The sequence below is a fragment of the Anser brachyrhynchus genome (genome assembly GCF_964034855.1).
Source record: "Anser brachyrhynchus genome assembly, chromosome: 2".
Classification (NCBI taxonomy): Eukaryota; Metazoa; Chordata; class Aves; order Anseriformes; family Anatidae; genus Anser; species Anser brachyrhynchus.
The window spans coordinates 140,031,003-140,053,994 of record NC_137695.1 but is presented as its reverse complement, the minus strand read 5'-3'; the positions used below and the strand labels follow the sequence as shown (position 1 = coordinate 140,053,994).

Genomic DNA, 22,992 nt, shown 5'->3' with positions numbered 1-22,992 from the left:
AAACGGGGCCGCGGTGCCTTTCCCCGCTCCCGGGCGCCTCTCCCCGGGCCCACCGCGGGGCCGGGCCGGGCTGAGGCGAGGCGAGGCGGTGTCCCAGCCGTGCTCCGCCCCGGCGGAGGGCCGGCCTCCCGTCAGCTGCCGCTGCGGCCCACACGGCGGGGCCATGGGGGAGAGCCGGGGCACGGCGGCGCTGCGGGAGGCGGCCGGGCCGCAGCGGGTAAGGCCGGGCCGCGGGCGGGCGCTGGGGCCCCGGGGCCGGGCGCGCTGCGTCGTCCTCTTCCCTCGGGCACCCCGCGGTGGGAGGAAGGGCCTCGGGGGGGCCTCGGGGGCCTCTCCTCGTCGCCCCCGTGGGCCGGGAGGGGGTGAGAGCCCCCCGGAGCTCTCAGAGCAGCGCCGGGCCCGAGGCGTGCGGGGCCGAAGGCTGTTTGCTGTGGAGAAGCCCCCACGATCTTTGTGTTTCAGCAGGACTCGAGTTTGTGGACAAACCTGAAAAATACTTTTCTGTTTTCCCTTTAAACATTGGCGTGTTGTAGCCGTAACGTAGATGGACATGCACTGGCTTGCCAGAGACAAACAGACCTGTGCTCTTCCTTCTGGTGAGCAGAACCAGTGGGTGCTGCGCTCCTCATCCACCATTCAGGCCAAAGTTGTCTCTCCCTGGAGTGCAGGGGATCTTCTGGTCAGGGAAACCCAGTTTCACTGCTAGCAAATCCTCTGCTGCTGGCCTGAAGCTTTTGGGAGCTCACAACCTACGTGGCGGTGTGGAAAAAGTCATCCTTCCTTACACATCCATCCTTCCTTTCACATCCATCCTTCCTTACCCATCCATCCTTCCTTACACATCCATCCTTCCTTACACATCCATCCTTCCTTACACATCCATCCTTCCTTACACATCCATCCTTTCTTTCACATCCATCCTTCTTATCACATCCATCCTTCCTTACACACCCATCCTTCCTTACACATCCCGAGGGTTTTTGCAGACATGGCCTGTGCTGTATCGCAGTGCCAGCCCTGCCGGTGCTTTTATTTTTCTTCCTTTGCTGTAAGCAATGCAGAGCACGTAGCTGAGGTATTTGCACGCAGAGCCCAACAACTGTTGCTGCAGGGTAGGAATTTTATGTATGTATAAATATTAGTTGTTTCCTAGTTTGCTGCATTTGAAATTCAAGTAAAGAACTTCAGTGCCACTAGGCAGTCTTAGTTCTTTGTTGGGTTTATTGACCTCAACAGCAGCATTTGTTTCTAGCAGTTGCAGAACAACAGGAATATGAAATACTGGTGTTTGTCCAGCGAAGGGCTGATGGTTGAGCGACTGGGGTCTCTGTCACACGAAGAGGGGCTGGGACTGTTCAGCTTCATGGAGAGAATAAAGGAGGCGGAGCCAGACTCTTCTCAGTGGTGCTAGTGACAGGACACGAGGCAGCGGGCACAAGCTGAAGTACAGCAGGTTTCCATCTTCACACTAAGAAAACACTTCGTGCTATTCAGGTGATCAAACACTGGCACAGGTTATGCAGAGAGGTTGTGGAGTCTCCATCGTTGGAAATAGTGAAATGCTGACTGGCTACGGTCCTGAGCAGCGTACAGTGGCTGACCCTGCCTGAGCAGGGGTGGGACCGCACCTTCCTGCCTTGCCTGTGCTGTGTGCTTGGCTCTTGGTACCTGAGCAGCAAGCAGCGCCTTCTGACTGTGAGCCTGGATGCTCCTCGTTCTTACGGCACGTGCAGAGTGTTTCGTACACCTGCTGGAGATGAAGGAAAAGAACAGGATGCCGAAAGGAAGCAGAAGTGTACAGACCTTGTGAATGTTACCTCCCCCAGCGCCGTGAGCTCTGCCGGTTTCCCCGGGCCAGGAAGGCAGGACCAGGACTGCGCCGTGCTCCTGCGGTGCAAGGTGACGGCTGCCCTGGAGCCCTGGCTGTGGTCAGCACGTGCTGTACCTCAGGAACTGAAATAGAGGAGGATCTTCCATGAATTTCCAGCCGCGTTGTACCATGGAATGCACCAAGTTAAGAAGCTGGCTAGGTAGCAAGTGTTACTCTGATACAATTTTTACCTGGAGGGGTGAAACCCAGAACTGAGAGAGACAGCACCGTGTGACAGCCAGGCGTTGCCTGCCTGTGAGCTCAGAGATGGAGCATGTGTGCAGAACTCCTCTCCATCCCCAGCAGGGCTTAGGTGGTGCGGGAGGTGGATTGGGAGGGAGCTGCCAGCATGGCGTATTCTTTGTGGGATAACTCTTTCTTACTCTTTCAAAAATTATTATTTTTTAAACTGGTGTCACTTTCCAGTTCTGCACTGTGGTCCTTCGCAGGGTCATGCCATCGCTCTGAGCCTTTGGCTGCTGGAAGCCGTCCTTCTGCTTTCCTGCAGCTGGTTCTCTCCAGGCTGGATACGCTGCTTCACTCTTCTTCTTCTGTTACCCCTCTCTGAACCGTGTTTTGACGGTATTTCTGGCACGTTGACCGCTCCATCTACGGCCTGTGGATGGCAGCTGTTGGAGGCGGTGGGGAAAGTCACCAGAACTCCTTGCCTCTCTGCTAGCCTCCGCTTTTCCTGCCACACTGGAACTTCCACTTGCTCTTTCTGTGCTCCCCTTCACTTCTGTACACCAGAAGTGTTCTCCGGGTTATCTTCCTACATGACGCGCCCTGCGTGCTGGTTTTTGAACGGCTCGGGAGCATCAGGGCTAGGGTTAGGAACTGCTAGTCCGTCCTATTAGTCTAAAACAAGTATGTGGGGACAGCCCCCGGGCAGCACAGAAGGTTTTTGCTCAGGAAATCATTGGGCTAGCAAGGGAGGCTCTCGCAGTGTTTCCTGTTGCAAGGGTGCCAGGCGGTTGCAGCAGCAGGTGGGAGCGCCGGCGGTGGGGCCGGCCCTGAGGACGTCGCGCCGAGGCGCAGAGCGACCCCTGCGGCGCCCCGGTTCTCCCCCCGCGACGCTTTCGGGTCGGCTGCTGCAACCATCTCTGCTTCCTGAGCGATGCGGAGGGTCTTGCACTCTTGTGATAGTCAGCAGAGACTGCGAGGTGGTGCTTGGAAATTTGTCTTGGCTAATTAAACAATATTTAAAAATCTAATAAGCTGGTAAAGCTAAGGCAGAATGGGCTTCTTAATGTGGTTTCTTTTGGAATCTGCTTTGCAGTGGGTGTGTGGATTTGTTTTTGAATGTGGGTAGCACTGGTACAGCCAAATAAATCATTTTATTATTTTCCAGGTGGAGGGAAAGGATTACATATTAGCATGCGAGTGGTTACGTGCAGGCTGGGTGGGGAAGGGACTTTGGCACCTCCAGGGAAGGTAGAAGCAATGATTTAAAAAAAAAAAAAAAACAAACATTTTGCTCCCCTTCCCTGCTGCACTATAAAGCCTCACGTAGTACCTGCTGTTAGTTATCCTCCCCAGCAGTGCCAGGAGGATCTCGGAACCGCCCCAGGAAGGCGTCCTGCCGGCTAACCCCGGGATAACCGTGAGCCAGCGGCTCCTGGGGAGGCTGCAGCACGCCGTCCGTCCTCACAGCTCTTGGTGACGGCTCGTCTCCAGCAGGTGCTGGGTGGCACGTCGGGCAGGGAGCTGGTGTCCCCCAGCTGGAGGCCCTGAAAGAGCGGTCTGTAAGAAGGATGTCCGCGAGGCTGGCGATGCGAAGGGACCCAGCCGAGGTGGCCGTGGAGGCGGGCGCCGAGGAGCGGGCAGGCAGCGCGCTCTCTTTGTTCGACGGCGGCGCGGGTGCAGCCGTGATTTCCTCCTGGCACCACGGAGAGCCCTTTTCTTTTGCACTCAGGTGCCAGACGCTTCCTGGCACCGGTGCGGCTGGCGGGAGGACAGCTAGCGTGAGCGGAGCAGGGCAGAGCCGGGCGGCAAGGCAGCCCGAGCAGGGGCACGGATGGAGGGCGGAGGGGAGAGTAAACCAGGCGAGGGTGATGTGGCCACCCCTGGGGGACAGGTGAGCGCGCGATACGGGTGGTTTCGAGCTGTATCTTTGGGGCGCAGTGGAAAGCATGGAGTCCGTAAGGGCAGCCTTAACCAGGACTGTGCTTTATCCTCAGAGCTCTTCGAGTGCTGTTGAAAACGGCTTGAAACCTCACGAGGAGCCTCTTCTCAGAAAAAACCCCCGCCGCTTCGTCATCTTCCCCATCCAGTACCCGGACATATGGAAAATGTACAAACAGGCCCAGGCCTCCTTTTGGACGGCGGAGGAGGTGAGCTCTGGGGCAGTGGGTTTGCACAATATTCGTGGTTCTGGATTTTCATTCCTAGCCCTGCTGCTGGCTTGTGTTTTGTGTGGGTTGCAGTTAATTTTATGTATCGTCAGGTCCCTGCAGCAGAGCAGGACTCCCTTTGTGGACAGTGGAAAGAAAGCTGCTTCCATCAGGTGATTCAGCTGACCTCTCTTAGGTGTTTGGTTTAGGACGAGGTGGAATTGTGTCCTGGGGCACTTCCCTGGTTGTAGGGGGAATCTCTGTCAGGTGGCTCTTACCCTGCTGTGGTCTCTGTACCTGAAGCTGCCTCCTTGCCCTTGAAAAATGTTCTGAGCAATTTCATGAGAATGCTGCTCCTTAATACCAGGCACCTGTTTTCCAGAAAGATGGTGACAATCAGGGAAACTTGCTAAAAATGCATATAATTTACTCCTGAGCACCCCAGTTAGATGCTTGTCACCATGTTACGATGCAAACTGGGAGTCAGGCCGTCTCATTTTCCCTGAGGTGGCTGGTTGGCCAGGCCTGAGCCGTACTCAGCTCGCTACACTTGCAGCAATGGAGGTTTCTGAATTTGCATGGATCTAGGGAAATTACCTGCCAGGTGACCAGCTTGTTCCAACGCAGAGCTTCTGCAGTCTTTGCTCATTTGTGAGCAGTGGTCTGCAATTGCTGAGCGGTGACGGACTCTAAATAGACCAGAAAGCATCCTGGGATGGCAGCGAGTAGCTGTCTTTACAAGTGTTATTCCATCACCTGCTGGGGAGGTAAGCTGCCCTGTGTCAAAAAAGGTTGATTTAAATAGTTACAAAGCACTCAGACTCCTGCCTGATGAGCCTTGCTCTTTTACCACATTACTGGTTCCTTCTTCCGCTGTCCTACCATCTGTCAGCACATTTCCAAATGAGTTGGAAAGTTGTAAAATCAGTTTGTATGCGCGTGCGTTTATGCATGAGCACACACATCTATTTGTATGTAAATAACGCAGACACACACATACACGTACAAAAGTTTTTTTAGCCTCGTTGTAGTTTTCACATCTGGCCCTACTTAACAGCTGCTGTGTTTCAGAAATCCCTCAAAACAAACAAACAAAGAAAAAAGGCCAGTGCAAAGGATCTCTTTTGGTTTTCTACCGTGGCTAGAGCGAAGTGTGACAGGTGGGAGCAGTTGCCTGGCATTTGCCCGATGCTGTTCTCGGGCAGGATGGAGGCTGAACACCTGTCAAAGGCAGAAGTGCCCTCAGTGCATCTTTTGGCATCCCTGGGTCTAGGTTTCTTTCAACACCAGCATTTATTTCTAGTAGAGTTTATAAATGTCTCAGAGTGGGCTCTTCTTATTAATGTGTTCATACTCGTGCCGTTAAGATACCGATGCTTCTTGAAATCTGATTTATTTATAATTCAATAGATACTATTTTTATTCCACGTTACAAAAGTGTACACTGCAAAGCAAACACAGGGTGTTAGCGTTGCAGAGGGAGACAGCAGTACTGCAGTACGTCCACTGTGCTTTGTGTTCACACATATTTAAATTCTCCATGTGCAGAGATTTCAAAGCCAATGCCAAAGCTCTGCCTCAAACGTTTGTCTAGGCTGCTTTTGTTTTTACAGAATAACAAGCACAAAATGGTGATAATGTGCTTTTTTTTTTTTTCCTTTATTAGGTTGATTTATCAAAGGACCTTCCCCACTGGAACAAGCTAAAAGCAGATGAAAAATACTTTATCTCTCACGTTCTGGCCTTTTTTGCAGCCAGCGATGGAATTGTAAACGAAAACCTGGTGAGAAAGCTTTACAGCTTGAATACTGACTCATTTTATTAGCTATTGCCTTTTCCTTTTTTCTCATGTTAATGCGTATATTTACTTCCCATCACCTCACCTTTGCCAAGGGAAATAAGCAGCTGGTTTTGCTGGGAGAGCTGTCTGAGTTATGTTAGATCAACTGCTGTCAGCAGGACTCCAAATCATGTTGCTCCAAAACACGTCTTACATCATACTGTTTATTTTTTTAACGATGAACAGAAAGTGAGGCTTCGTTCAGTGTGAGGTTTTCACTACTGCGGTATTTTGCTCTTTCCTTCCTGTGTGTGTGCGCCACCACACTTCACTGCTGTTGTCTGCACGACGAGCAGAGCAGATGTGTTTACTTCCAGCTAGCTTTCTCTATTTGCTTCAGCACCACACCTATCCTATTGACATACCTGTTCATAAAGTAGGGCTGAATTGCTCCCATCCTTTCGGCGTGGTAGAGATTTATTGTCTCTCCTAGTGGGCTTAAAGAACTGTCGCATGTGACTGGTTTTACTGTGCTCACTGTCATGCTTTTTGGTGTTGGTAGGTGGCACGCTTTAGCCAGGAGGTGCAGATCCCAGAAGCTCGCTGTTTCTATGGCTTTCAGATTCTCATTGAGAACGTTCACTCGGAGATGTACAGCTTGCTTATAGACACTTACATCAAAGACCCTGAGAAAAGGTAAGCCTCTGAATGTGCTACCAACCCCTGGGAAATCTTTTCTCTAGCCCAGTGGCACCGTGGTTGGGCAGCAGCAGCTGCCTTCTGTTTCACCCTGACTTACTAGGGGATCGCTTAAAGCTTTCCAAGCCTGCACTCCTGGCCCCCAAAATGGAGGGAAGTATTATCAGTCAAGGAACTGCCATGGGAGTGCTCAGAAGGCTGGTTAATATTTTTGTGAAGTTGTGACTGCAAGAGGTACGGCCTGTGTGGAACGTCGTTAAGCATCAGACAGGCTCCCTGTAGTTCCTGTGCTCCTGTGGTGCCTGCTATTGCATCAGCAAAGGATATGCCTCTGGAAATCTAGGGCTGCTGATCCAACTGGTGTTTGTGCCCTATGCTAATCAATGTATTTTTGGCTTGTTTATTGTCAGTGCTACTTGAGCTACTTATTTTTAAAGTAAATAAGTCTTTTTTGGAGAGCTTCATCACCTTTGTTATCTGGAGGTCTGCCTACTCTGAATGAAAATACGCTAGAAAAGAAGTATTTTCCCTCAGAGATTCCACCGTGGTGATGGTCGGGCAGGGCTTGGTTTCCCACCGTGGCATCCCGTGTGGTGCAACAGTGTCCTGCAACCCCACAGCACAGGGCTAGCGGGAGGGCTGCGAGGTTTTCCTTCAGGTCTTCAGCATGGGGACAGAGCCTGCGCTGGTGGCAGTTGTCCGGTTCCTTCTGTGGTGTCGGGAGAGATGAGCTGTATCTCCTTGCGGAGGAACTGGCTGCCATCTGGCTTGAAATCTGAGAGTCAGCGTGGTGCAGTGGACGGACACCCAGGGGTAGGAAGTCTGAGTGCGCTTCCATCTCTGCAGCTCACCTCCTCTGAGGCCTTGGCTACGCCATTTTCTGCACGTCTGCCTCCCAGCGCTCTGGTTCCCAGAGATGGTCAGCCCTTCGGGGTAGGAATTCTTACTTGGGTCAGTTCAGAGCCTAGCACAGTGGGTTCCACGGCCTGGTGGAGACAACCAGGAGAGATTTACATAAATCCCTTCTTCGCATAATTATTCTGATGTCTTTTTTTGTTTTCTTCTACAGGGATTTCTTATTTAATGCTATAGAAACAATGCCTTGTGTCAAGAAGAAGGCAGACTGGGCTCTGAAGTGGGCTGAAGACAGAGAATCCACTTTTGGTGCGTATCTTCTTAAGAACTTGTTTCTGTTGTATGGCACAAAGTAATCGTACGGGACTGAGCTGCACCCCTGAAATGCGAATTGAAATGCTCCACAGATGGCGTAGGGGCTGTGGTTTGACTAAAGAGCTAGAATTAGCTTTGGGTGAGCATTTATGTTTTCATCTTCAGATAGAACAATACATTAATGGCAGCGCCTGCTGGAATCACACAATGAAAAGCGCGTGTGGGTTTCTCTTTCTGTTTTCTTCATGCCAGACAACCCTGGCTTCTTCAGGTTTTGCTGGTGGGTCTTGTTTTCTAGGACTTTCGATAGTCTCTTCCAGTTGGTTCCCATTTTGTCCTCCAGTGTTCAGAACTGGACAGCTGAAGCCTTGCAAGTCCAGGCTTTTTTTGCGTGCATGTTCATGTACACAAATTTGTGTGTGATGTTAGCCTTTTTTCCAACATGGTAACCGAGTCTGGGCAAAAAAAGATTCAAGAATCATCTCTGTCTAGCATTTCTGGCTTGCTGTTGTGACCGGGCTTCCAGTTACTGTATCTCACCTCAGAGCTGGTTAAGCTTCCCTCAGCATGGCTGGAGGACATCCTTTCCAGTGTTCTGCCTTCAGCTTACAGTGTTGGCCCTAAGGGATATCTGTAGCTGCAATGAATAATAGGCAGACTCTGGTGAATTTTCTAACAGAAACATCCTCTTCAGGGAATCAGGTTTCCTAACTGAAAAAGCAGTGTCTGTCCTTTTCTTTCTTTTTTTTTGTCCTTCCCTCCAAACTTTATGCATCCTATACTATTTTTTTTAAAGGATGTTTCTACTCTTCTGTATTTTCCATCTTACTGAGAAAATTATCCAAATGTAAAACATTCTGCAAGCCCAGGCCTTAAAATTATGCATTATGAGATACATTATGTGAAAGCAGCATGCTTACTTAGTGTTTCCTTCCAGACTGGCCTTTCAGCAGGGTCTTCGTAGCTTCGGCTGCTTTCTTACGCCAAGGGCTCAGCTGCTGTGTTTGTTCGGCGGACTCTTGGCCTCCCAGCCTGTGCAAACATTACGTGGTGCTGCTGACAGGAGATTTTGTTTCAGCATAACTCATTTATGTGATTGTTAGTCAGGTGGAATGTGGTAAAAAACATTGGTGTTCGGTATTGTGCTTGGTTAAATTGTATGACCAGTCTTCCTCCCCTCCTGGGTGGAACTAACTTAGGAGGTTTTTAGTGTTGTCATATAAATTCTTTCCTTAGTAGCTTCTGCGGTACTTTTACGTGTTGCTCTTCATGTTTTTCTCCTAACGTGAATTTCTTCAGATAAGCCAGCAGATGGCATTTGCATCTTGCTTGAGGAAGTGCGACATCTGGAATTTTGGGGATTATTATTATTTTAAACAAAAATCTACGCAGTTCTCACTGGGAAAAGGCGCCAGCATTTAATGCAAAACCTCTTAATGTTGGAATACACTCGGGGAACTTTTGGAGGTGTTTAAAATGGGGTACATGCAGTGACATGTCTTCAGCAAGCAGTCAGGTGGTCTTGTAGTCTGAAGAAACGCATTCCTGTAGAGAACAGGGAGAACTGGGACCTGTAATGCTGTGATTTCCTTGGACGAAAGGTGGGATACAGGTAGTTGTTTGTGACTGGGTGCAGGGTTTTCTGTTCGTTTATTTTATGGGAGACAGGCTTCTCCCAGTTCCGTATGTTAGTTACACAGCCATTGCCCTGCCTCTTAGGAGAAAGAGACAAAGCAGTAGTAGTATCTTTGGCCACTCTGGCCACTTTTGTTCCTTCCCTTCTGAGTTTTTTGTGGCAGTTTCAGTGCGTGCTCAGGTTCTTCTGTTCTTCTGGGCTTGCCTGTGGTTCCGTGCCGTTGCGAGTGTTGACCTCTGTGCCTCGGGGTCTGCTGAAGGATGTGGTCGGGCACAGCACCTGGTGCTGCAGTGCGGATACCTCCCCTCCAGCATCGGGCTGGCTGATGCACATGCTGCTCCTGCTGACTGGCAGCGCGCCCTTTCATGTCTAACTGAAAATGCGTTGCGTTAAACAGGTGAGAGAGTTGTTGCCTTTGCTGCAGTCGAAGGCATCTTCTTCTCGGGCTCGTTCGCTGCTATATTTTGGCTGAAGAAGAGGGGCCTGATGCCTGGACTGACTTTCTCCAATGAACTCATCAGCAGAGATGAGGTAACGTGTCACATCCTACATGCTGGCTGGGAAGGAAAGCGAGTCTCATGGGGAAGGGCAGAACTTTATTCCTAAAGGTCCCATACTTTCGCTAGAGCAGGTCACATCTGTGGTGGCAGGTAGGTGCGGAAGGAAGCCGAAGAGCAGAAAGGGGACACAGCAGGTGAGTGGGGGCAGAGGCAGTGGTTGGGCAGGAACCAGTCCAAAAGAGAATCCAGCAGCGAGTAGGGGATGCAATTCTGGGTGTGACAGAGCCCTTCTAATGCCGGCACTGCAGGAGGGTAAGGAGGTGGCAGAAGTCTGAGTGTGTTCTCTGATAGCCAGTTCTTTCTACAGCCTGATAAAGGAACTGCACAGACCAGAAAGTTGGGATGCCTGTGAAGGATCAGGCTATTCCCAGCATGTGTTTAAAAAGGGGAAAGAAGCATATCTGGGATATGAGTTACTAACGAACTTAAAGCCAAGGTGCTGCTATGTCCCTCAGCAGAAATACCTGCTTTTAAAGGAAAGAGCAGCAATACCCCAGTTCATAACGTGACCAGAAATATGGATCAAGGGAGGGGGATGTTTTTTTCCTCACCTGTTTTCCCGTGCCATGAAGGGAGGCTGCCCAAGCACTGGCGTGGAATTGCACGGCCTGCAAGCGTGCACCTGCTTGGCAAGGACCTAGCTAGCATGCAGCTCTGAGCTTTTCTCTGGTGTAACTGCTTCAGTCAGGTTCAAGCGGCCTCCTTGTCCCACTCCCCATCTCTCCCCATAGTTACAGGTACCAGGGCTTGCAGCAGCCACCTGCACCCATCATCTGGCCAGCTGTGGATGGGCTGCTGCAGAAACAGCAGCAATTGTTCCCCTCCATCTGCTTGTGGTACTTCACAGGGCTAGGGTCTTCTGGAAGGAAGCAGCTACGGGTCTGCATCCGATGGGAGTGCTCTTTAGCTGAAAATGCGAGGTGTCTGAGGGCTGTCAGCACGCTGAACGTGGCAGGTCGTGTCCCCGCAAGTGCCCTTTCTTTTCACTGTTTCCTGGACTGCTGTCTGCCAGTTGGCAGCAGTTCCTTGTGGCTGAGGGCTGCCTGCAAGGCCCTGCACAACAGGGCACCGTCAGCACTGAAAAAGCTGCAAGAGCAGTTTTATTTACAGTATAAACATGCTAATGGTCGAACTTATCACAGGTGGTCTAAAAGAATAAAGACCTCTACCGTAATGGAAGTAAACTCAATGGCTTAGATAAGCTCATTTGAAAGGAGGCATCTTGTGAGATGCCTTTAATTTAAAAGGCATTTGTTGGAGAAATGCTATGACTGGTTAAAAAAAAACAACAACCAAACAATTCTTCAGCCCTGATCTCCTTGTGTCTTCTGTTTCTGTGAGTCATCACGAGCCGATCCATTCAGAAGAAGATGTACTTCTTAGAAAGGTGACTTGCAGATGGATGGGATGTATGTTCCCCTTTACGGCAGTGTAACTGTACTTCTCTGCAGTGTTGGGCACAGAAAGATGTAGGGGTTTTGGGGCTTCACTGGCACATTTCCACCTGCATAGCTGTTACTTGTGAAGAGTAAGGCAGGGTGCACACAACACCTGCATCAAAAAACAGGAAATGCTGTTACAAAAGAAGTGGCAGTGAAAGAATCTACACTGGAAAACCACAGCATGAGCTGTACACCTGAACAGATAAATGGTTAATGCTCAGTGTGGTTTTCGAGCTGCGGGCTCTGTTCCCAGGCTCTCTGAGCTGCTGCATCTCTGATTCTTAGAGGTGCCAAGCTGCTGGAAGCAGAGCGTGCTGAAGCCAGTCACCTTTTGCATCCCGCTGGTGATACTGCCCTGGATGAGGCCCTGGGAGGCCCTGCAGCCAGCAGCTAGTGCTGTCCCTAGCAGGGGAGTATTTCCCAAATTACAGTGCTTCAGGGCTCTTCCGTGACCTGAAGCATAAGGGTTTCACAGCCTTACCGAAAAAGTTTTTGCTTCTTGGCTTTGTTTTTGCCCTTGTTAATGGTAGCACTGGGTTCTGTTGCCCATAGCCTGCCAAATCACTCTGACTGGGTCTCACTTTGAGTGTACCCTCACGGTGCCCATGTTTTCATCACCGTGCTCTCAGGGGGAGAGGCAGGGTACCCCAGTGCTCCTTTGGAATGACTGCAATTCGTTGGGCCCTGTGCAGGATGGCTGGGTGAAACATAAAGGCTTGTGCCCGGCGGATTGAATTGAGGCACAGTAACCTTAAATACCACAAATCTGTGGATGTTGTGGTAGCAAATCCTTCACACTAACTGCATGTTGTGTGGGGAGACGACTTGTTAATCTTGGATGTGATGACTCTAATCCGAATCTACTTTATTGAAAATGCTGTAAGGAGAAGCAAGGGAAGCTACTAAAAACTTAATTATTTCTGTACAGGTATCTCGAAGTAGAGAACAGATAAATGGTTTACACCGACTGCCGTACTTTTGCAGGTCCTGATGTGTAGGAGTCTTTCTGCAAAAGCATCTCTGGTGAGAGGCAGGAACCGAGCAGGGCTCAGCAGAGAATCCTTAGCCGTAGAGGAGCTCCCAAACTGTTACCAGAGAGGACTGGAGGAAGGTGTATGCTGATTGTTAACTTTTGCATGTATTGGATTTAGATGTTAGTGTCTGTGCTGTAAACCAGAAGTGCCCTTATGGGTCAGCTACACGCAGTAACATTGAGACTGTCAAGAAGCAAGAGGCTAGGAAGCTTAAACCTGAATGAGGCTGCCTCTAAGTAAGAGTAAACTGTGTGAAGGAGGGAAAAACTGTCTTTTTGTTGTTGTTCTCTGTTATTTCAGGGCCTACACTGTGATTTTGCTTGTCTAATGTTCCATTATTTAGTGAACAGACCGTCAGAAGAGAGGGTCCGGGAGATCATCGTTAACGCTGTTGAAATTGAACAGGTAAGCCTGGCTAGGACAGCGTGGGGTGCAGCACGGGAGGAACTGCATGTGCAAAAAATAAACAAACTAACTTCTAACTTCTGAAATCCCATATGTAATGCTTGGATCCCTGATGCGTTACACCATCCTTTCCCTCTTCCTTAAATGTGACAAGAAAAGGCAGAGACTTTCTGATACAGTTGCCAAGTAACTGTGGGAAGCTGAAGCTGGCAGGCTGCTTTCCTCCTTAATGACAAAAAAAGAATAAAGGATTCTCTCTTAGAGAAGAGTTTGTTTACCTCTGTCCTTTCAGGATGTTTGTCTCTCCCTGCTCATGCACAGACCTGTTTGTCCCCTGTGAGAGCACAAGGTCTGTTCTGGCCATGTGTTTGAACTTGGTGCTGTGTTTTCAGAATTGCTGTTCTTTCACAGAAAGTCCTACCCATCTCCAGGTTTCTGCATTGCTGAGCGTTTGGCAGGACTGTAATTTACCCTTTCTTTTCTGTTGTGATCTAACTGCTGTGATGATGGTGAATGCCCCAGCATTGCCTTACGACACTGACAGGTCCTGCATCAGTGCCTAAACACGTCCATGGCTGAGTTCAGTGCTCATATATCACTATCCTCTCTGATTTGTCGTTCCATAATGGCTGGAAACCAAGGAGAACTGGAGATTTCTGGATCTATTCCTGCTCCCACTAGTATGGTGTGTAGGTTTTATTGAACTTGGAGCTCGAGCATTTTCTGAAGCTTGGGATCTTATGGGGGGGAAATGGAAGAGGGCAGTAATAAAAAATTCTTGTACCTTTTCCAGAAAAACATGCTAAAAATAAAGGAAGATACAAGCAACTACTGAAAACAGAAGACACTTGTTGAGTTTAGTGATGCAAGTTATTTATTCAGACAACTGCCTGGGGAGCCTGGAATATCACAAATTGTGTTGCTGTGAAACACAGGTGTCTTCTTTCCTTTTCCCATCCTAAATTTCATTTCTCTAAATGTCATCTGTATTTTAACTTCCAGGAGTTTCTAACAGAGGCATTACCTGTAGGTCTGATTGGAATGAATTGCACTCTGATGAAACAATACATTGAATTTGTCGCAGACCGGTTACTAATGGAGCTTGGGTTCTCAAAGGTAAGAGAAGAAATTGCCAGAAATGCTGCCCTGCTAGAACAGCCCAGGAAAGCTGTCGGCACAGAGCACTTTCTTAGAACTTGCACTTTCATTGAGTGACAGCCGAAACCACAACATTAATATATGTGCTTCCCTATTTAAAAGAGCAAGAACAATTTAGGCCATTGTTTCTGTCCAGCTGCTCTGCAGGTTTGTAATGGGAAGCTTCTGCTGTGCTCAAGTGCTGCAGTCCTAGAAGGCTCACAAGCACCTTGCACAGGTTAACTTCGCCAAACTTCTGTGGAGTGACAGTACTGAAATTGCTTACAGAAGTGCTCATAAATTCTGCAGCGTATTACAGGGAGGGATGATCTGCTTCGAAAGGCTTTCACTTGTTGTTGTTAAGCATTGTTACCCTTTCAGAATCACCAGTGTAATAATGTTTACTTCCCCCAGGTCTTTCATGCAGAAAATCCTTTTGATTTCATGGAGAATATTTCTCTGGAAGGAAAAACAAATTTCTTTGAGAAGCGGGTTTCGGAATATCAGCGTTTTGCTGTTATGGCAGAAACAATGGACAACGTTTTCACTCTGGATGCAGATTTTTGATGCCTTGGCAAACGGTTTCCCCATCTCACTTACCGCTGTGAAGTTATCTCCATTTCCTCTGTTGGAGTTGGAGGCTACTTGGATTTTTTCCTGGGTTTTCATGTTGTTTGTTGGAGGAGTAAATACTTTTTGCTCTATGTCATTAAAAAAGAAAAAAGGGGGTCCTTTTTAAAAAAATTTATATGGCTTTTTAAAAGGATGTCCTTTTTAAGATTCCCTTGATCCATCTGCTGTAATTGCTGTCTTTAAAGATGACCTGGATACTATTACTTTTTTTAAGACTTCAGTAGTATTTTAAGAAAGCAAGCTGTATATTTACCTTACGTTACAGTGTTCTACTCTGAAAACCAGGTGAGGTATCACTCTATGTATATATGTTGATGTAAGTTATTTTTGTGGTTTCTCTTTTCATGTTTATAGATCTGATCGAGAGTAAAAGCTCTTCACTTTCATCCTGCTGCAGATGTAGTAGTAAGTGAATGCTAGAAGACATTAGTTGAATAAAGTACGAACTATAAAATCTTATTACACCCAGGGATACAGTTTGATCTCTGCAAAAACCTGGGTTTTGTCTGAAGCAGATTTTACTCTTTTTGCAAACCTGATGGCTGTCAGTAGGAGTTTAAATCACATACATATGATCTTTATATTACAGCTGTTACTAAGCACGTCAGTGGACCTTGAATGGCCTTGAAAACGCAAGCCTGTTAATAGTGGAGAAGAAACCACATCTTGTAGTTTGGCTTGTGCTGCCTGGTTTTCCCTGCTTCTCTAAACAAGTGCCTTATTAAGCAGTCTGTAGTTGTGCTGGGCTGCGTGGCCGGAACGGAGAGCTCTGGGTGTTGTCTGTCTTCTCCCCATCGTGCCGGGTGATTTGATATTTTCCCCTTCTCAGTTTCACCTGTGCATTGATGGGAGTGCGAAGGCATATCATTCCAAGGGATTGTGCCTTGAGGTGTTCCAGACGTGCTCCTTGAGCTGCGAGGAAGCACCAGTAATGCACTGAGGTACTTCAAGTTGCATGTTTAATGTGAACCATGGAAAGTATTGCCACAGAAGAGCTTCTGGAGTTAGGTATTAAACCTTTCAAAAACAAATCTGGAAGTAGTATGGGTTAGCAGCATCACATAAGACTGCTGTTTGGTTTTTGATGTGTGCCCAAAAACTTCTTTAATTTTTTGATAGCACATGCAGAGAATGGAGCAGTTGAAGAAAACCTTAATATACTGCAGCGATACTTGGGATGTAAGGAATAGTACTGACTTGTAGGTGGATTATCTACAAATAGATAGGCTCTTTTTTTTCCAAAGATTAAGTACATGTTCATGAGCTAGACGAAGAGTTCTGCTTTATTAAACCCAAACATTTTTCCATAATGTTTAGTGATTTGTACAAGAGCTTTTTAAGGCTTTCCTGCTGTTATAAGCATCTTGTGCTGCTTTCAATATGCTTGGCATGAGCTGAGCTGACATCAGTTACTGCTGGTGGGATGGTTACAAGTGTTATTTCCCTGCCATAGCCCTGAGTAGTGGAGTTCCACGAAATGGGTTCACTGCATTAACATAGTTCCTAGTGAGCAATTGCCTCTGCTGTGAAAACAAGCAGCAAAAATGACTTTTTGTTTGATCGCACTGGTGGAGTACGGAGTGAGTACGCAAACAGTACAGCTTTTTTTTTAAACTCCTTGAGCAGAACCTGCATCATTTACCATAAGGTCCGTGCAGGGGTAGAGGGAGATGTGGAGAATATAGAGAAAAGCTGGAGTTGTTGTCACTACGTAATGTCCTACAACCACAAGAGGACTGTGGAATCTGGAGAGAAAATCCAGCACCTTTTGCAAATACTGTTCATGGCAGACAAAATGCTGCAAGTGGGTCTGTTGTTGGAGGAGTGGAACCTGTTTTTATGTCACTAAAAGTAATAAAAAGCATTTGTTTTGAGTGTTGTGAATTAAGATGAGAGTATACAAACTGTTCAAATACGAAACTGTTATGTGCTCAGGTTCTCTAAATGTACGTGAGATACCAAAGTGGTCATAACTCCCCCGTCTACCCCCCGCTTGGGTGTAAAATAGTTCTGTAGTTTCAATAAAACTTGAACGTGGAGAGGAACATGCGGTTGTCTGTTAGTTGTGTGCTTTATTGTGAAGTCTAAAATGATAAAATTAGGCCATGCCAGAGGAGCTTGGTGTTCATAGCTTTTGGTTTCTGGGAGAAAGTGGCATATTATCCTTACGCTGTCACGTACTTGGTGAGCTTTCAACTTACTGCTTCTTGTTCCGGGGCATGGGCTTTGCAGTCTAGGGAACAGACACATTTTATTTTACTTTTTTCCTGGAATTTTCTAGGTTAAGAATAAGTCTCCTGGGAGTCCTTTGGGTTCTCCATTGCCCTGTTCAGTGGCTGGGAAATCTTGTTTGCTTGTTTGGGGTAAAACTTCTGCAGCGCTGGAGGCGGAGATGTGGCTGAAGCACCGTGCGTCTGGGTCGGAGGGACCTCACAGCTGGATTGAGACACAGCTGTTCAGAAACCTCCAGGAAAGATGATCCCAGTTTTTAACACCCAAAACCCCTCATTTTCCTTCAAGCAGAGAAACGTGGGTCGCAGGAAAGGGGACGGATTGATCAGCAATAGCCACGGGTGCTTAACAAAAGCTGCCGGTGTGCCCCCAGCCCTGCTCCCTGGTCACGAACAGACCGCGGAGTTCAGTAGGTCGGTGACTGGTCCCAGCTCCTGCTGGGAAAGAACAGAAAGTGGGTGAAGACAGGGCAGTTAGCAAGCTTTTCCTTAGCTTTCCTCGCCAGCCCCTAGCTCATGCTGCTGGGCCGGGGGGATTTTTGTGGCAGATGAGGGTGTCACGATCATGGCAGCACACCCAGAGCTGCAGCCAGCCCCTGGCAGGCTGACACTGCGCTGATCTAATTCTGCCACGCTTTTCTTCTTGCCTTTGAATGTTATTAAACGGCGTGTCCCACAGCGGCTCCCCAGCCTCCCGGAGCCTGGCAGGGGAGCGTCTCCCTTTCAGCCCCTCATGGCAGGCCTGATGGGTGATCCAGGCCGGTTTTCCTCCTGGTGGAGCCCTTGAGTCAGCAAATACCCACGTTGCGCTTGCTAAATCCTTGAGGCCTCATTCCGGGAGAGCAGCCGTCACTGCAGATGGCAGTATGTTAATAATACGTGTAGCTACACAGACGGAAGCGTTGTACACGTACAGGTATCCTCTGCACATACTCAGAGCTGAGGGGAGAAGCCTATGGATGCCACGGGGCCTTCTCCCATCCCATCGCCCTTCACCCGGCTCTGGGATCACGGCCACGGTGGCCCAAGCCACAGGGCCGGGCCTCCAGCAGCTCCGGTCAGCTCTGCTAACCAAAATCCCAAACTAAAGTTGTTCTAGCTGAAAATGCAGCCGTCCATAACGTGTGCCTGCATTCGGCCAGCACGTGTGCCTGCTCCGAAGCGCCCCGCGGAGCTGCCCGGCCTGTGCACGGAGGGGCAGCCCTGCCGGCCCCGGGGCTGTGGGGGGACACCGGGGCCGGCCAAGAGGTCCACCACCAGTTCATTTCGCACAACGTGTTTGCACAGCCATCCCACGGGCAGGGCTGGGATTCCCCTGCTGCAGTTCTGACCCTTCTCATGAAACTGGAGAGGGTTTGCGAGTGACAGACGTGAGATTCGTATGCCAGTTATCCCTTGCAGCGAGGAAGCCTCCAAAACCGCTCTGCAGGCCCCTGGGGGAATGGCAGAGGAGTTGGTGCGATTATTTTTTATTTTTTTTTTCTTCTTGATGGTTGGCAGATCCAGGAGAAGTGTTAAGAGCAAGTCTTAATGTGCAAATAGTTTTTACTCGTTTGTTGAAAGCCTCTGGCACCGAAGCTAATGAACTTCAGAGCTGCAGGAGAAGTTTGGCTGCCCAGAGACATTTCTTAGCACAGCTCCAAACTTCGTTCTGTCCAACTGCTCCCCTCTATGCACAGCGTCGGACACAGATGCGTCTCAAAAGAGATGATACTCGGGTTGTTTTACAAGGAAACGAAGGAATTCCTTCAACAGCCAGCGGCCTCACACTGCAGGGGGCTGCTCGGTCTCCCCGCCCCACCGCTCCAGCATCTCCGAGCTGGGCGGGCTGTCCTGCTGCCTGCACGGCCACTGCCTCCCGAAGGCTGAGGGAAACGAAGCTCCTGGTCCTTCCTTCCTTCGTTCCCTCTGGGAGCGTTTTGGCTGGTTGACAGGATTAGTGGAAAGGTGGCACGGGCTGTGCTTGGCTTAGGACATGAGGATGTGAATGAGCCCAGAAGTGGCAGGAGACTGGAGGGGAAAGCGAGGCGATGCTGAGCCCCTCCCTGCCTGCCCGGCGGGCCCGGCCACTCGCCCCCTGCCTTCTCACAGCCGTTTTGGAGGGACCTCTCCTCGCTGCTGCTTTGCAAGGAGCGGGATGGGTGGGCACGTCCGTGTGTCCGTGTGTCCATGTGCAGGGGTGTCTGCAGGAGGCCCAGAGCCAAAGGTCTGGAGATGATGCCTGTTGGGTGCAGACAGGACTCCAAAACCACAAGGAAGGGCTGCTGGATGCAACGTAGAGGTTTTCAGCCAGCTTGCTACAAAGACCACTTGCAACAGACAGTCACTGGATAGGAATTCCTCAGTAGAGTTAAGAATTAATTGCATTATAACCCTCTTGACTTTGCTTTTTCTATTTTTTTCCCCATTTTCTGGTTTCATTCACCCTGGGCCTATTAGATTCGAGTGCTTTAAAAACAAGAGCTCCTTGAGAGGTGTGTTGAAGCTCTCGTGCCCCTTACACTGTTAATCTACGTGTGCTCGTGGTGCTGCCGCACTCTGCAGCATGAGATCTGCCAAGCAAATCTTCCCCCCTCACCCACTAGATGTGAGTGCAGCACTAGCACATGCCGGCTGCCTTGTAAGTTCAGATGGTCTTACCAAACGCCTGTAAAACAGAGAGGAACTGCTGCCACTTCTGCTTCCTTTGTGTCTTGGTGCTAATTTATTTCTGTTTCTGTAGGGCTGGACTAAAGCGGTCTGTTCGTTCTCACAACAGCCACACAAAAAGGCCAGTTTTTGCCCAGGACTAAAGGAAGGGATTTTTTTCCACACATCTTTCCTTCTTTGTTGTAGGCTGAAAAACTGAAGTTTGCCACAATTGCACGGACATCAAAGATGTTTTAACACGAATGCACGCGCAGAAGGATGGCTGTGGGTGGGCCAAGAAGCACTTTCCACATGATTTAAACCTCAGGCACGGTGAGGCAGGTTCTCACCTGGGAAGTGTCAGTGCAGTGCCGTGAAATCAGCACACCCAGTCACAACCCAACGGGTGTGAGGCTGGAAATGTGGCTCCCATGTGATGAGCACCCACTTGTGTACAGGTGAGGTGGAGAGCAAGTTAGGATGGAGGCCTGGTTTGCACCACGCTGGACATGCATTTACCCTTCCCAAGGGCCCAGCGGTGTCTCACAGTATGCAGGAACAGACATCCTTTATTTATTTGTCTATTTTTAAAACCAGATGCAGTCCATCAGCACGGGGCCCTGGGCACTGCTGTGCTCTGCTGGTGGGGATCCAGCCCAGCATCGCCCCTGCCCCAACAAGCTGGTGCCATCTAGCAGGGTAACGGGATTCATTTATTTCCCAGTGACCACCCTGAAGCTCCTGGGGCCATTTCCATGGTGGGGAACGTTTACCAGCTCATAAGCTGTATCTGAGAGCTTTTCTAGATTAGCCAGTGAACTTCCCTGGAGTCTGTGAGACGTAATTCCAGGTTTGCATCCCGAGGATTTCCTCTGTGGGGCTCCATGCTCATTGCCAAGTGAGCGTGTCCCTACAGCCAGAGGTGAGCAGTGTGGGCTGGCGGGCACTGCCGGTGTCACCCCGTGGGTTCATTGCCTGCACGAACCCCAGCACGTTTCTGGACGGTGTGAGGACAGGGCAGCTGCTGTCTCTGGAAGTGCAGGCTCTGTGGGATGGCCATAGCGAACACCGAGGTCTGCAGCAGCTCTGCGCTGTGGCTCGGTCTGTGGGGACCTGTGTTTGCCGTGTCTGCTTACATCCCCTGCGAGAGAAAGGGAGAGAATCACGCAGAAGGCAAATTTTCTTTACGGAATTAAAAATAAACGCCAGCCCCCTGCTCAGCTGTTCTCTGCCATCCACGCCCACGCAGCGGGAGCATCTCCTGTGGCTCTGCTGCTGATGGATGGGTGACTTTTCCCGGGGACGCCGGCCCGCGTGGAGGTGGCCACCAGCTGCTCGGGGCAGGGCTGGTGCAGTGGGACGTGGGGTTTGAAGCACGGGAGGGAGAAGCACCAGGGACCACTGGACGCAGGCATGAGGCTGGTCTGGACCACCTCCAATGGGCAGAGTAACACTGGAGTGCCCTCAGATTGCATCCCTATTTCTACCTGCTTATTAAAATGAGCCTCGCGTTAGGAGCCTAATTAGCGTAAGTTGTGGGCCAGGGCGCTTGAGGCAGGAGCTGCAGTGGAAGCCAGCTCTGCGAGGGCCGGAGGAGGTAAATGAGTATAATCTTGATGTGACCTACTTCAATTTGCACCTTCCTCACATTTGCGCAGCTCTCCTCCAAACCCGTGGTGTGGCAGCAACAAGAGTTAAGGATCTGGCTGCAAATTGTGTCTGCTGATGAGTAAAGCTCACAGGACTTGTAACACAGAGAAATCAGGGGAAGGTTGCACTTCATTAATTCAGGTGCCTTTGGGATAAGCAATATCCTCCTCCCGGGTTTCTGGGCAACATCCAGACTGCAGCCCCAGCCACTGTGCCGTGCACAGGGCTCCTTCCCCAGGTCCTCCAAAAACCTGATGGAAACTGGGGCACTGGTGGATACATAGCAGGTTTGGCACTATACATCTCCTGGGTTTGCTGAAGGACTGTATTGTTCACCGCTCAAAACAAAGACAGATGAAGCTGTGGCATTTTTGGGGTCCTTCCAGGAGAGTCCTTGGGGTCTGCCAGCAGAACTTACCCTATTCCTAGAAGTGGCAAGAGGAAGCAGCTCAGTCAATCACTTTTTGTGGTCAAGCTCCAGAAGTGAATTGTAAAATATTTGCCAGGTACACCATCAAGTAGGAGCTACAGGTATCACCACACACAGCTACAGGTATCACACCACACCACCACAGCTGTGGCTGCTGTGTTGCCGTCATTTGTTTAGCACATCCGTTCTCCTTGTATTGCTCCGTGGGCATCCCTCAGGGGGTTGTGCCTGAAGGAATTCATTTTCTGCAGTATGGATCTCATGGCTTTGCTTGCGGGGTATGTTTGCTCAGGAGGTGGGTTTGTCCTCTCTGCTATGCAAACCAAATGATGCTTTTCAAGAAAAAAACACAAAACAAAACAAAACGAAACATCACTTCTTTTAGAATCACAGAATCATTTAGTTTTGGAAAAGACCTCTAAGGTTATCAAGTCCAGCCCTGGGTCATTCAAGACTATGCCTCTTTCTCCAGTTACCTGCTGCACATCTCGATTCACACAGTATCACAGATTTCTAGGTTGGAAGAGACCTCAAGATCATCGAGTCCAACCTCCGACCTAACACTAAGTACTCCACTAAACCATATCGCTAAGCTCTACATCTAAACGTCTTTTAAAGACCTCCAGGGATGGTGACTCCACCACCTCCCTGGGCAGCCCGTTCCAATGCTTAATAACCCTTTCGGTAAAGAAGTACTTCCTAACATCCAACCTAAAACTCCCCTGTCGCAACTTTCGCCCATTCCCCCTCGTCCTGTCACCAGGCACGTAGGAGAACAGACCAACCCCCACCTCTTTACAGCCTCCTTTAAGGTAACTGTAGAGAGCGATAAGGTCGCCCCTGAGCCTCCTCTTCTCCAGGCTGAACAATCCCAGCTCCCTCAGCCGCTCCTCGTAAGACTTGTTCTCCAGACCCCTCACCAGCTTGGTCGCCCTTCTCTGGACTCGCTCGAGCACCTCCATGTCCTTCTTGTTGCAAGGGGCCCAAAACTGAACACAGTACTCGAGGTGCGGCCTCACCAGAGCCGAGTACAGGGGCACAATCACTTCCCTAGACCTGCTGGCCACACTGCTTCTTATGCAAGCCAGGATGCTGTTGGCCTTCTTGGCCACCTGGGCACACTGCTGGCTCATATTCAGCCGACTATCAACCAGTACTCCCAGGTCCTTCTCTGCCAGGCAGCTTTCCAGCCACTCATCTCCCAGCCTGTAGCTCTGCTTGGGGTTGTTGCGCCCCAGGTGCAGGACCCAGCACTTGGCTTGTTGAACTTCATACAGTTGACCTCAGCCCATCGCTCCAGCCTATCCAGATCCTCCTGCAGAGCCTTCCTGCCCTCGAGCAGATCGACACACGC

General features: G+C 49.6%; 1 protein-coding gene and 1 long non-coding RNA gene across 2 annotated transcripts; one reads left to right on the top strand and one right to left on the bottom strand.

Moving 5' to 3' along the window:
- The first annotated feature begins 58 nt into the window (after positions 1 to 58).
- Positions 59 to 16,744, top strand: RRM2B (ribonucleotide reductase regulatory TP53 inducible subunit M2B). Its single transcript, XM_080580684.1, has 9 exons — positions 59 to 217; positions 4,051 to 4,203; positions 5,870 to 5,986; positions 6,546 to 6,679; positions 7,752 to 7,846; positions 9,886 to 10,019; positions 12,825 to 12,929; positions 13,932 to 14,045; positions 14,481 to 16,744. The coding sequence occupies exons 1-9, from the start codon at positions 164 to 166 to the stop codon at positions 14,631 to 14,633; spliced, it is 1,059 nt and encodes a 352-aa protein (XP_080436810.1). The 5' UTR covers positions 59 to 163; the 3' UTR covers positions 14,634 to 16,744.
- On the bottom strand, positions 16,480 to 21,739 carry LOC308189965. The gene is made up of 2 exons (XR_013946755.1): positions 17,578 to 21,739; positions 16,480 to 17,365 (listed from the first exon to the last, which is right to left on the bottom strand). It is a non-coding gene; the product is annotated as an uncharacterized lncRNA (long non-coding RNA).
- Positions 21,740 to 22,992: the final 1,253 nt, after the last annotated feature.

Excerpts from the sequence above, each read along its gene's own strand:
- RRM2B (XM_080580684.1), top strand. The coding sequence starts at position 164 with ATGGGGGAGAGCCGGGGCACGGCGGCGCTGCGGGAGGCGGCCGGGCCG. Across the intron at positions 5,987-6,545 it reads GAATTGTAAACGAAAACCTG|GTGGCACGCTTTAGCCAGGA; the intron begins GTGAGAAAGCTT and ends TGGTGTTGGTAG. Across the intron at positions 10,020-12,824 it reads AACTCATCAGCAGAGATGAG|GGCCTACACTGTGATTTTGC; the intron begins GTAACGTGTCAC and ends CTGTTATTTCAG.